Source organism: Epinephelus moara, chromosome 16 (assembly GCF_006386435.1).
Source record: "Epinephelus moara isolate mb chromosome 16, YSFRI_EMoa_1.0, whole genome shotgun sequence".
Taxonomy (NCBI): Eukaryota; Metazoa; Chordata; class Actinopteri; order Perciformes; family Serranidae; genus Epinephelus; species Epinephelus moara.
In genome coordinates this window covers 23,379,333-23,394,315 of record NC_065521.1, presented here as the reverse complement: position 1 = coordinate 23,394,315, position 14,983 = coordinate 23,379,333, and the positions used below count along the sequence as shown (strand labels likewise).

At 41.0% G+C, this 14,983-nt stretch overlaps 1 protein-coding gene across 1 annotated transcript; it reads right to left on the bottom strand.

The window, feature by feature from the left end:
* Positions 1–1,867: 1,867 nt before the first annotated feature.
* slc25a33 (solute carrier family 25 member 33) lies at positions 1,868–9,317 on the bottom strand. The gene is made up of 7 exons (XM_050065967.1): positions 9,096–9,317; positions 6,988–7,161; positions 5,578–5,655; positions 4,488–4,588; positions 4,249–4,315; positions 3,378–3,658; positions 1,868–3,270 (listed from the first exon to the last, which is right to left on the bottom strand). The coding sequence occupies exons 1-7, from the start codon at positions 9,134–9,136 to the stop codon at positions 3,071–3,073; spliced, it is 942 nt and encodes a 313-aa protein (XP_049921924.1). The 5' UTR covers positions 9,137–9,317; the 3' UTR covers positions 1,868–3,070.
* Positions 9,318–14,983: the final 5,666 nt, after the last annotated feature.

Sequence of the window (14,983 nt, the reverse complement as noted above, 5' to 3'; positions counted from 1 at the left end):
AGCTGCATATTTTTGGACTGTGGGAGGAAGACAGAGAATCTGGAAAAAGCTGACACTGGGAGAACATGCAAACTCCTAACAGAGTTTACTTGTACTTTAACTTTCAATACTTAAGCACATTTAATATCATAAAAATACTTTTGATACTTAGGTTCAGTAAACATCAGAGACATTAAGACTTTTACTCACCTAATATTTTAATAGTTGACTTAAGCTTCTACCCGAGTCATTTTCTGGGAAGATATCAGTACTTTTACTCGAGTATGGCTTTCTGATATTTCATCCACCACTGCTTTGCACTTCCTTTGCATGTCTTTGTGCTAATTTTGCGTCTCTCCTGGTCAGTACACGTTACAGTAATTAGAGTGACATTTTGTGGATCAAGGCCGTGGTGGCCCCTCACACTTTGAGCACCCTTGGCACAGGCCCAGTGGCCTCAAGTGGCCTGTGCTCAGTAATCCATTCATGGCACTCTGAGCCAGCCAAATCAAGTAGGTGTTTTCTGCAAAATGATTAATTCTGCAGTTAGTTATTCTGCTTATATTTAATGTAGGTCGATATGTTTGGCATTCATTTTTCATTCAGTTGTTAATCAGGGTCATTAAGGCTTGATTATAAAAATACAGCCTTAGTGTCAAACTCCCGCTTTGCTACCCTCAGCAAGGAAACACTGCTGAGACACAAAGGCAGAATTTAATACTAAGAAACAGACTGTTGTAAAGACATTGTATTAGCTGAAGAATTGATGACGTCTTCTATAATTTAGACCCTGTAACCCTCACGAACAAAGAGGAGAAACAACAGCAGGAGGGATTTTCCACAGTCTGGCAGCCTAACTGTTGTTACACTGTTGAATACATTACAAAGAGTGTGGGAAGAACAGACATCAATAAGGGACCCACTGCATAGAAATGACCCACACCTCCGTCACTATCATAGACACAAATAACCACACTATTCAGAGATTCAACACCCACGCAATTCTCCTGCTGCAGTCCTCTCATTCATTACTATTTCGTCACGAGTCTGTTCTTCCCATTTGGAGAGAACAATGTGGATGAATCAACCGAAAACCACAGTCAGAACAGGACGTTTCTGCTGATTCATGGATGAGTTGTGAAATGATCTCACACACCGAGCGACTAACACAGTAAATGCCTTGAAGTATTTTTTTCCCCATTTCTATTTCCTGTAAGGGATGACGAGGCTTTCGTGTCGCCCAAGGTTTTTATTTCCTCCTTTTTTTGCATTGTAAGCAAATGTGTTTGCATTCTAAGTACCTTGCTTGTGTCTGTGGACGGAATATGAGTCATCAGGAACAGAGACTTACTCTGAGGCAGGTCCTGGCCTGGCAATGGGTAAAAATAAATCCTGTGAAATACAGACATGTCCTGAAAACCTGCTTCAGTCTGAAAAGGAAGTGCAACTTGGGAGATTTTTATTTTCCATTAGCGGCCCCAAAGCAACTATGATGGAGTCCTGAAAGTGCCCTGAGTGTGAACCTCAGTCTCATCCAAAATTTGTGGTTGGACTTTAATTGTTGACTCATGGTCCCTGTGCAGCATGACAGATTGTGGTCAGTTTGACAAACCTTGGTGGACAAATTGCAATCTATTACAGATCTATTAAACACACTGTCTTAGACCTGTAGTTGCCACTAAAACTGCCTTAACCATTCAATACTGCCTTAAAAAGGTGATTACTTACACATCCAATTAATCTGCCACTTATATTCGTACTTAAGGTCAATATGTAAACATTATATGTGGCATTTGGCATCAAGTAATTTTTTTTTATGTCACTCAAAGTCATAAAAGCTGAGCTCTACTGTGACCCAACGTTGTAAAACAATAAAACATAGAGAAAGTCCGAGGGGGTGAATAATTTTATAGGCACAATTTAAGGAAGACTTGTTGCCAGATCCGTGACTGTGTGTGAAGCAGGCATTACTGACAGATAAAACAGTAACACATTCTCAGCAACTAACAGCACATTGATGAAAACACGTAGAAAACATTGTGATGTTCGGTCGAAGTATCAACAGACGACATTGTGTTTGAAGGGGAGAGCAAAGGAGAATTTATATGGTTTGTTTTAGGCCAGAAAAAAAATAAAATAGTCCCTTAAGTCTTTTTTTGGGAGGTGAAAAAAGTCAAAACCTGACGACACCAGGTAGAAATTCCCAGTTATATGAATTCAACAAGCACCAGACAACTAGTTGCTCTCATATTGTGATTTTGCCACCTTAACAGTGCAACAACTCTCATCTGCCCTTGTGCTTATATCACAATAAAAGGTAGATTATTTTTTTTTATACAAACAGAAACATTTTGTCAGTATTCGGGTCAACCAACAACTGATGTAGCTTCTTGATGCATTTTATTGAACCACTGGTCAAATAAGCATCCAAGTTCTCCTTATATTGTAAAAGGTGGTGTCCATTTTTCCACAAAGAAAACATACAGATAAGCCTGTTTTTAAAATAAGTATATATATATATATATATATTAATGAAAAATATGATATATTTCTCTGTAATTCAAACTTCAAAACCAGCACATTGTATTTATGAAACAGAAATCTCAAAATGATCCGTGTGGTCATTACATTGCAAAGGAACAGCACTATTACTAGCACCTCATCTGAATTACTTCCCTTCATTAACTAAGAGAGTCAACCTGCGCAGTCATGTGTCTTCGTACATTTACCACTGATAAAAGGAAACAAACACTGTCATAAAATAACAAAACATGAAATAACTTATTTAACTTAACACTAGTCCTCTAAGAAGATGACCTTTTTTCACAGGTTTGGAGTTTAAATAAGTACCACGACTTTCTTCAGCTTTTTTTGATAAACTCCTAAACGACAAGCTTTTAATAAAATAATGCGTTTAGCTCTTTGGATAACAGTTCAACCTGCTTCAGTCCCACTGTAAAAGTCTCTGTTGCACCACATTAAAAAAAAAATGTGTGTGCCGCATTTTCAAAAGTCTCGTGCCCAGTGTGTCTTGGGTTTTGTGTGCTGTCCATTGTTTGCTGGGAAAAAACCCAACTTTCAAGCATTTTCTTCACTTGGATTCCCCCAGCAGATGGACAATGAGTTCATATGTGGAGAGGACGATGGCTGTGTTGGGGATTTGTCTAATTAGCTGTGGAATGAGTCCTCTATAAAAAGCTGCATAGCCTTCCTCCACCGCTATTAACCTCCCCGTCTGGAAGAAATACTTGTACTTGCTGCCTTCCTCACGCAGCCGTGTCCGAATGACCTCTGTGGAGAACAAAAACAACAAAAAGCATTAGTCATTTAAATAAATACTACTCCCTGCCATTAGTTTGTTGTGTTGCAAGAGACAAACAATGAATCTAAGTGTTTACCGTGTGGGTAAGCTATGCAGGACGCACAACCCTTTGAAAAAGCAGCTGCCATCATCAGACGGAGGAAGTCCGACGCTCCTTTCTCCTTTTCATTGTTTGAGGGGGAGAATTGGCTCTTGTTGAGGTGTTTCTTCAGTGTCTCGTAGATGAGGAAGCAGATCATGGTCTCAGAGATGCCGGCGTAGGATGCGGTCAGGCCTCGGTAGAAGCCTCGAATCCCTTCCGTTTTGTAAACATAGCGGGCACACTGCAGTGCATTCATCTTCTTCTCTCCTCTGGCTCTGAAAGGTCACACAGGTCAGGCGCGTTAGTGCCAAAATCACATCTGGTGGGGCGCTGAAACTAGTAACAATAGTATCTATCAATGATTACCTATCTGTATTTGTTTTATTAGTCAACTTTCAACCCTATGAGAGTTTCCTGACTGGGTTCAATGAGTAACTGTAACTGAATAATGTTTGATCTTTCTCAGTCATATCCCTCCCTCATTCATAAAGCCGCCATTTTGGACTGCAGGACAGGTGTTCTCTAAAGAAGGCTGACCAGTCTTGTTTCTATCCCCACATGATACCACTGCCCTGTACTCGCTAATGTAAATATAGACTCTTCTGCTGCGTGCAGGACAGTGCGTCAGCACTGTGTATTTATGGAGAGGGGTCACACGCTCCGTCTCACAAGCTGCATGACCCAAGGACACTGCTGTGAAGGCGGGCTCCATTAAAGGTCAAATTTTAAGGAGTACCCTTCTGACCGCCACGTCCCTCAAGTAAGTCAGATTGTTTTACACAGATCTAATACAGAACGCTACAGTCAGTCCAGAGCCAAAAACATTAAGCACACACAGGACAGGTGAAATTAAAGTTGTTCACACTTTTTCTCTAGCTGCATCCTGGTCTTGACCATCCAGATGGGGTTCATCAGAGAGTTCGTAACGAAAGCTGAGGACGAGGGACAAAATAAGCATAATGAGATTTTACAATGCAGTGTAACATACAATTAATTTGATCCCCTTAATGTAACTCATAACAAAATATGGATGGAGGTGTTGTATGGAATACATAACATTTTAGCTGTTTACACGTAACACTGGCTAACACGCAGACTGCTCACCTGCAACACCAGCTGAGGACATGTGCACCACTCCACTGTTAGGGACCAACAGCCCATTGAACGCCTCTTTAGCTTTCGAGTAAGCAGCAAAGTAGATGGCTCTGAAACCCAAGAGAACAAACTGGTAAGAACAGGAGCAGGTGTAAAGATTAACACACAGTGATAAATATGAAGGCATTTTCAAAATGTGAATGTGGTTGCATAACAGCTGGGCAATTATGCAAATCATAGCATTTGGACTTGTGTTGGCCTTTGACAGAGTGTATCCAGAGCAGTCTGTTCCCTAGTGCCTACTCTCTCTGCTTGGCTTCTGGAACAAACTGTCACTGCACCAGAATGGGCTGAATAAGCACTGGGCACCACAGATGCCCCACAGAGCTGCTCTGAATATGAGCACGTCCAAGTTGGCCAGTGGAACGGAGGGCCAGTGGACTTACTGGGAAAAGGATTGTGCAGCGGCTACTCATTAACTATGGGGAAAGTATATGTAACCCATGACCTTTTTCAGTTGAACAGAGGCTCAAAGTCTAATTTATCATTTACTGGCAAATTTATCTTCCCTGTTTGTTTTATAGTCATGTTACTGTTGTTCAGAAGTAGATAATGTCCAAGATAGTGAAATAAAAAATAAAACAAATGTGAAAATGAAACTTCAAAAGGTGTACCTACATACGACTGAAATTCTGTTTTGACTAAAGCCAGATCAATTATTATCCAGCCATTCTTATCAATTTGTCTGTTAAACCCTGTGACACTGAAACGGCAAACACAGTTCCTTATTTCTTCATCTTATGTGTCTCGTGTTAGGAATCAATTACAAGTACAGAGGCCTCGTGTTGACAGATGTTGTCGCCTACACAAACTAAACAGAACTCTCAAGTCTGGAGAGCGAACACGGAAGTTGTTGCGATGGCAATGTCTTCCTGTTTATACGGGCAGTTAATGCTTTCAGCCATTAAAGTTAAAAATGTAAACACAGCCTCCTACTTTTTTGTTTTCTTTGCTTATTGGACATGGTTAATACACTCTGCAGAGTCAAGACACATGAAAATATCACTCAACAGAGAAACTGCCACTCATTTCATTTTACCTTGAAGGGGCCACACCAACCAGGTTCGGCCCCAGACCACGGAAAAGTGATCTTGGTCCCTCTTTTTCGAGAATTGATCTGAAACAAAAGTAAAAACAACCATCAAAAACACTGATACAATCAAAGTTTCATTCAAATACATGTTTAACTGTCTGTATGTGTGTTACTGCAAAAGTCTGTGTGGGATTATCCCCCCCGGGGTCTTTTAGGTCAATGAGTATAATATCTCATGCAATCATCCCAAGTGTTACACCAGTCCTGCACACTAAAGCCGGTTTTGCCCAAGTTTATACATGAAACCAAGTCTCCATCTGCAGCGCTTGCCTTGTCACGTCCGCCACAGGTTCCACAGGTTTTTTTTTTAACTCTTTGTAAGTAGTGAACTTCATTCTCCAGATGACTCTCTGGCCTGCCTGGGGCCACACAAAGGGGGACGGGTACAACTGCAATTTGCGTTGGTGTCTGCAAACGCTGTCTCTCAAGCAGTGTTCATGCATTCCACCTCTCTGTCACAGATAGTTCAAAACAAAATGCTGACCTCTTGTCAGGTCAAAGTAGCGTCCAATTTCGAGGTTTTACTGACAGAGAAGGGGCTTACAGTCCATATTATTTAGGTTTACACAAATAAAAGCCTGCAAATGCAAAGACAACTCTCTAACAGGTCTGAAAAATCACTTTGCATCAGCTAAAGTAAGTTGAAAAACTAGCATAAGATCTAAAGTGAAAAGAAAATAAGTGTTCTCCAAAAGCAAATAATTGTCTTTAGGCATATGTAACTTTAAAAGCTAACAGCTACAGCTGACCAGTCCAGACCGGTTCAGTCTGCAGCCCTGGTCCTTTGAGTGTAATTTAATACTAACCCAGCACCCGCATAAAAACCTTTCCTTCTTCCCCTTGGCCCACTGGAGCCTGCGGTTGAATTACATAATGTACTGTGACAGGGCTGCTTCTAGTCCTACCCGGCAAGTTTATAGACACCACAAAACACTTGTTTTATGCTGCCTCAGACAGCTGGTTAAAGACACTAAATATGAGCAGGACACTGTGAACTTAATCCTCACTGTATGTAGGACGGGATTTGAGGCCTGATTTTAAGACCACAAAGGCAGAAAGCAAATGACGCGCTGTCTGCGGTATTTCCATGGGCTAAATCACAAGAACGGCGCAGGAAAATTATTCCAAACAAAAAAGGTTATTCTGATAAATTCGTCATTATGTAACTGTACAAATTACCAGCTAAGAGTCAGTGCCTACAGGGTAGTTCTAATAAACATCAAAGTGCACCAGCTGTGAGAAGGGAACATTTTGTCCCTTTGTCTGCAGGTACAAAACTACAATTATCTCAAGGGACAGCCCACACAGCCTGCCGCGGCACTGTTTGCCTGGCAGCGACATAAACAGACATCTTACCGTAGGACCTGCAGCAGCCCCGGTGTGACGGTTCCTGGGCGTATTATACCAGTGCCACTTAGGGTGCCCAGCTGGACCTGGAAGACGGGTCTGAGGGTGAGGCCAGAGGACTGCAACCGCGTCTTCAACACCTCCAGGGGACAGGTCACGATGGCTCCCACCGTACCACTACATCTGAAAATTGATGACACAAAAATAAGTATTATGAGGGTGTTTCCAACAAACAACCCCATACAACACATTCTGAAAACTCCGATACAGTAGTTAACCTGCTTAAAGTAGAGTGTCTCTATTGTTTGCAAGGTTGCTCATATCAGCTTTGACAGAGGAGTGTTTTCCATCTTAACACAGCTGAGGAGCTAAGGGCCAAGTGCAATGAACAATTATGGTCAAAGACCAGTCTCTGGCTCTGCAGTGGAAATACTCGAGTTAACCCAACACATGTGGTGCACGGTGGTTTTACAGCTCAGACACTCTAATTGCACTTGGACAGTTATTTGCCTAATGAAAGACTTTTAAAATAGCACTTTTCCCATTTCAGCATTAACAACACATTGATTTAGTCCTTCACAGCTCACATTGGTACATCCTTTATTAACCATGTCTATAACCTTGTCTGTGACAGGCTCAGAAGTCTGGAGCAGATTAGACTAAGCCTCTGTACTTCTTGTATCTCAGAGACGGAGTCAAACGTCTTAGCAAAAGCAACACCTGCCCTAATTCTCCATTCACTTATCATTAGTCACCCATCCACTCCTATCTGAGTGCGTTGCTATTCAATTATAGGGAAAAGTAATGATACTCCTTATACTTTTTCCACATTGCATAATCTCGTTTGACAAACACATGATTCCATGTTGAAATAATGTGTTGTGGAGTTGTTGTGGCCATGACCTCTGACCACAAAGATAAGAAATCTGGGAATGGGTGCAGGAGTGTGGGCCCTTTGAAAGCCTGCCTATAGTTATAATTTCTGCATTAAGTATTAGTGTTGTTTGGAAGATTGCCAAAGCCGGACATACAAGCTCTGCTGGTTGTCTCAGTAAATGTCAAGTGGAGAGGTAAACATACATTTTCTTCTTCTCTTTGTTGTGCATATGTTAAGTGCCAATGATGTGATATTGTAAAAGTAAACACAAAGTCAACAACATCCTCATCACCTTACTATATGGTTTTATTATGCATGTTCAGATAGCAGTTTTAGAGGCGGAGCTAAAGATGAACCTAAAGACTCTTCATAACATCTCAAGGGTAAAATGGCGTCATTTTTAAAAAGGCAATGTTGTTCAAATGTGACCTCAACATCGTCATCTGGAAACCACCATGCTCGTCCTTGTATCCCCGGTGTTAATGTCCTTATGCCGGGGTTAACGTTACAAAGCTATTTTACACCAGGTGGTTCGGTGATAATCTGTTGGCACCGCTAGCATGGCGCTGCGGCTGTTGGCACACTGTTATATAACACCGAAGGACAGCCACCACTGCAGCGACACAGCTACTAACCTCTATCTCCTGGTCATGAGATGCACACCACAGTGTCAGTTTCAACACGGTCTATTATCTAACACATCACGTTGTTATTGGCAGAACTAATACGAAGCTCCAAAGCTAAGTAACACATTAGCGACAGCCTGCTAGCTACGGTTAGCTAGCAGCCGTTAGCAAACTTCCGCACGGATGTAATGTTAGCTGGTGGATAGAAAAAAAAAGAGGTTGCCGGTTGGTTCATTGTCCGCGACAGCAGCGTTAGCTTACAGTTTTGGTTGTGTGGAATAAGAAGCTAACATATAGGTTAGTTAATATTTTCACCAAACGTTAGTCCTTTTATATAATTAAGCTAGCTAGTGAAGGACACAGTGAAAGAAACAGATACGTATAGTGCTATGCTAACACGAGCTAGCATGCTGGATAGCGGCTCTGGGATGACGAAATGAGTGAAATCAACGTGTAACTTCTGATTTCAGGCAGGGTTTACTTAAAGTAAGTAAATGTGTGGCAAAAATATGTTTAACCCAAGGTCGCGGTGTCTCTTCCTGTTACATTAACCTTGGAGTTTTTCATAACGCTAACTTACACCGGTTAGAGGCAGCAGCATTAATGTGACTCACCCCCCGGCGAAGAGATGCAGCAGCGTGTCTTTCTGTGCCATCCTTTTGGTTTTCAAACAGCCACCATACTTGAAAAACAAGTCTCGTTAAAATCGCGTTTGTATGAAATAGAAAGAAAGGAGCGACGGGTTTATGGTCCCAGTGTTCAGCCGTTTATTTCTCTCCTCTTTCTCTCTCCGTCCCGGCTCGACGCAGCTGTCAGCGCAGGGCGGAGCGGTGGGGTGACCTGAAGAGCTGCTGACGATTTGCGTCAGAGGGCCGGTCGGGGGTGTTGTCTGTGACGTAGGGACATGTGCTCGGCACCTTGTGCTATTGGACTCTTCTTCACGGTGTTGCACAATTACATATACCAGCAACATAGCTTCAAAAACAACAGGAGGCAGCACTTTGACCTTCCCGAGTCCATCTTGACCTTTACTAGTTTTAGTGTAAACAAACGCTTTCCCCTGTGCATCACACAATATCACTATTATCGTGAATTATGAATAATTTATTACATAATGAGACAGTAAATATCTGCAGGACAAATTCCCCAAACCACACTAAGTGTCTTTTTACAGTTCACTCCTGCAGTAGATATGAATCTCAATCACCTGTAAGAATGTGACACAATGGGAGTTGGTAAATTAACTTTTCAGAATGGGTGCAAACATGTTTTTGTAAATCACTTCCACAGTGGTACATTTTGATCTCAAACCTATTAGCTTTTACAAACAATTTGTCTACATTTAATGAGCCTGTTCCCACTCTGATAACAAACTGGACACAGGGAGATAAAGCAGCCCAGATAAGCCAGCTCATCTTTTTTTAGCAGAAGCACAGAGAGCTTGATTTTAATTGGCGAGGAAATATGACTCCATGACTGCTAACAGTGTCGAAAGGGCCATGTGATGTTATAGTTGGCTGGGGTGCACCAGTAAGCTATGTTTCATAAAAGTTGGTTATGTAACTCCTGCTGTCCCCCCTGAGGATATCCGAATCTCAAAGCTACAGACAGATATTAGGATCTTGATTGTCTGTTTACCTGTACAATAACAAACGTGTCATAATGTCAGAGCATTCTCGTCAAACCAGTCGCACTTGACTTTTGTCCTATTTAGACATCAGTCACGACAAAATGTTTTCCATCCTGTGTTGACAGTGGATACATTAATTTTATGGCTAATATATTAACAAAGAGATAGGGAGCAATAAAGTGCATTTTCCATATTACATAACAAGGTTTGAATCTCCTTTGCATGAGCTTTTGTGCATGGACTGACAACTGGCAAATGCATTTTGCTCTTAGCAGCAATGAAAGAAACGTTAAGTACAAATGAACTTAAATACAATTTTAAGATAGCTGAGTAGGCCTATTTGTGTTTAATGCTCCTTCATACTTGCATATTGCACTTAACACTCCATTCCACTTATTAGATTAAAATTTCCCCTTAAAAACATCTGGGTGAGTTTATGAAATCTAATATATAGTTAAAGACTAAACCAGTGGTTCCAAACCTGCCTGAACATTGAGGATGGCTTCATTTAATCAACTGCTGGAGGCCCAGAGAGGTAAAATCAACCAGGATTTCACAAAATAAACACGATTCAGTCCAAAGTCCATAAAAAAAAATACAAATGTGTGTAGCAGGACCTTGTTTTCTCTTCTGTCCTGCTCCGTTAATCATCTCATGACCCACTAACTACCTCCACCCCGGACAGCTAACAATGGGAAATGGTGATTACACATTTATGCATCAGTTTTAACAATGTAATAGTCATTTATATATTTGTAGAATCAGTCACAAGGACAAAGTACTTTTACTTTGATACTTTAAGGAAATTTTGCTCGTGAAACTTCTCAGATCTTGAACGCAGGACTTGTAATGGAGTATTTTTACACTGTTGTAATGGTACTGAATACTTTGACTACACTGATTGTCACACTGAGACTGGATGATCTTGACTGGTCTTCATGGTTATGTAGAAGTTGGAAATGCTGACACCAAGTGACCAAATACAAAACATACACCTTGAGGACAGCTCTACCTCTTTTTTAATTTCATCTCTTTTTGTCTTATTACACTGTTGTTTATGAACGACTGGCCCTGTTAAGTTGCAGCTGCAATTTAGATCCCATTGGGGTTACTGGGTGCTTTTAGAAAGCTCTCTCAGCTGCTGAACACGATTTACGCATGCACGTGTGAGTGTGTTTCTGTGCGCAAATAAATTTAGCTGGACCTAATCCGGAGGCTCATACAAAAAGATAAACCATTACAGAGATTAAAGTGTCTCAGTTTCTGTATCAGTGAAACTTTCACAGTAGATTGAGACTGATGCAACAGTAAAAGAGACTCCAGTCCCCCCATGATCCTCCCACCACTCTCTGCCCCCCTCAATATTGGTTTCCCTCAGTGCTTGACTCATGAAGCTGCATTTAACACTGCAGAACTTGTTTGCCTTACCTTCAATTTTATTTCAGTGTAAACCCGCTCCTTTAATATTCCCCTTAAATTTAATGTTTAAAGTGTGAGTCTATATTTTTTCTTTCCATGCAATTTAATACATGCCGTTCTTTTGATTTGAAAGATATAGACAGAATTGTTCTTGTACTGTCCTGTCCCTTTGCAGTTAGCAGGAAATGAATTTGATCTACTCTAATCTAAAAGGGTTACAGATTAAAAAAAGGGGCAGCAAGCATGAGGGAAACATATACTTTGGCACAGGCTGTTTGCATTCAGCTGCTGTATGAGTCATACTTACACAGTGCTTACAGACTCAAGCCTGAACAGATCTAAGTACACAGGTGATTGCACAGAATCGCTACTGTACATTGTGTGTAGAGTCACAACACTCACTCACAGGACCTGTTTTAGGTCAGAGGACATTTCCCAGCAGCCTTACATTGTGGCTCCACATCCCACTGACTTTTAGACAGGAAGGAGATTGTTATGATTTAGAGTTCTGTTATTTGTTTGTAAAGCTTTAAATAACCCTGCTGCTTCATACATTTATGATTTTATTTTATTTAATGTTCTAGTCAGATCACTAAGGTCCTCCACTGCTTTTCTTTTAAATGTTCCTTATGTGACACATAAAAGTACCAGTGAGAGCACCTTCTGTTTTAATGCCCCTACACCCAGGATACTCAACTTGCTTTGCCTCGGGGCCGCTTTTGCAAAATGGCAGGAGGTCAAGAGCCAGTCAGCAGCCCCACACATGTACGCAGGGGTGCTTCTAGGATTTGAGGACCTATAGAGCTGAGCCCAGACGTCTGTCAGAGGATCTAGGGGATCCTCTTCTGGCCCTTTTTTGATAAACACGCTCTATTTTAATACTTTTTTAGGCACTCTGTCAGTGGTTTCAAACATGGCAGTTTGAAGCAGTTGCTGCCCACGTGAACTGTGCGGCAGCTTATGCTCTGCTGCACAGAGTTCACCGTGTTGAACTTCTGGCTGTAGCCACCTGGCTTTGGACGATCAAATAGAGGGGGCGGGCATCACAGTGGCAGAAAGACAACAAGATGATGAGGCTGATACTGTTGGTGTCTGAATACCCGGAGTCATATAAAAACAGCTTTAGCAACTTATAAGGACAACAACAAGACAAACTGGGCCAGTGATAACATTTCCACCAAACTTCAGTTGACTGGTAAATTGTTCAAATACATAGAAATATTTGGTAATTTCAGTAATTTCTGTTGTCTTGCTACAGTATGCTGTTATTTACATGGTGCCGAGCTAGCTTGCACTTTTATCAGTGATGTTCTTGACACACCTGCATGTCACCACAGTCTTGGACTGCAGTAGCAGCAGCTGCTTTTAGGTAGACTTTGCTTTTTTGGGGAATGCTCTTGTGGGTAGGCAGTTGTCAGGGAGGTTGTCGCATGGCGGTGTAAAGGCAGCTTAATGTATATTGAAAGTACAAAAAAAAAAAAAAATTCCAGCATGAATCAATTTATTTCCCCTGTGAATTAGAGAGAGGTTTGGGGGCTGAATCTGGCCCTCGATAGGGTGCCAGATTTGGCTTTTAAATTGGAGTAATGTTAAAGCCTTAGTTTTTAAGTTATCCATTGTTTATTTCATTATATCTCTTGTTTATTTATTCTACAGATTTTTATTTACTGATTTGCAACATTTTACTTTTTCAATATTTAGTCTTGCAAAATTTTATTTTTTGTTTATTTTCATTTTTAATTTCATGTTGTTTCAATTATGCAATGTGGAGCACTTTGAGCTTCATTTGTGTGGGAGGTGCTATATAAATAAAATTAAATTTTTTTACTATTTATGAATAGAAAATGAAGGGGTGAAGAGATTCCGTATCTGAAAACTTATGTTCTCCATTAACTGTGTGGTGTGTCTAAAATAAGACTGCTTAGTTTTATTTAAATAATAGTGTAATTTAGCTCAGATTATTGTCTTGAACTAAAAATTTTAAGTCTATCTGATTATATTTTTCCCATTCTGTGTAATATCTTAATGCCTTTTATGTCTTATGTAATGCAATTTGAGTTGCCTTGTTGTTGAAAGGCACTACACTCTACACATCCACACAGGTGTTTTCTGTTGTTCTGACTGATTAGACCTCTGATCGGGTTGCGTGAGGTCATCGTACTCCATGTACTGATTGCCAAAGTGCAAGTTGTCCTGCACTAATTGGCCCTTTTCACAGCAGACATGTTGACTTGTCATAGGAAAAACACAGGTGTGACTAATAACAACAGCACAAGTGTCCCAGTGAGCCAGCGTGCACAATACCAGGACCCTGAAGCTGAAGGAGCTAAATGCAGTTCAGCCATCATTAACTCTATCATTTACACCTGTGCTTTTCCTACTGTGGTATGTCACATTGTACCTAATCTGTGAAGGTCTATGGGTGCATTAAAACTAACAAGAGTGAGATGTCATTGAAGCACAATCTGTCCACATATCCACACCAAGAAGAGGCCCAATCAAGCAAAATGAGTGAAAACACCTGTGTGGGATTCCTCAACCCAGCACCTGCCCTGACAGGAATGATGTCATATATTTGTCCAGATTCATTTCCTGCAATTAGTTTCCTTAAACTCAATCAAAGCACTTTGGGAAGTTGATCTGGGAAAAAGATTCCTTAAGAACTTTGGGAGGATGCCCTTGATAAAATTCACAAATAAGCTGCGCAAAACATGAACTGATCCGGAGCAAAACTGTTCACCACACCCATTTCACAAAGGTTAGACATTCTAGGATCTGATAAGATGTGAACCCAACTTGTGACAGTTGTTGCCAAGCACCAAGGAGCCATAATCACATGTTCTGGTCTTGTCCTGCTTTACAATCCTACTGGGGGGAAATCTAAAGATCACTGTCAAAGATTATTGAAAAATCTTTTGAACCTAGTGCTGGGATTTCATTGTTTGGCGTAACTCCACCCACAGTCCCATTTCTTCTCTTGAACAACCATTATATTTCATGCAGTTGTTCCCATAAAAGTGCGCTCATGCGTGAACAAAGCCATGAGGAACATAAACGTAAAGGTGGTCATTGTCTAAATAACTAAAATCCACTACTTTATTAGAAACATGAGGCCAGCAATATTATATTTTCCATGTCTGAAAAGGGCTTCAGATCGCTGTTGTGACTTTCAGGCAAAGTGACCAGGATGTGTTTTTTGTTTGGGGGTGGGTGGGGGGTGGGCAGACAAGACCAGCATGTTAAATGGCCGCGAGACGAAGGATGCATGTCTAAAAGGGATTTAGTTTCATAGGGTGTTTTCACATATAGTCCTTTTTGAATGAACCAAACTCAGTCCTCTTAAAGTGCACCAAAAAGGTGACCAGCAGAAAAGGGACTCACTTCTTTTTCTGGTTAACTTCAGCTCTGACACAGCCTCAGTCCCCTTTCTGGTCGCACTATAGCCTTTATAAA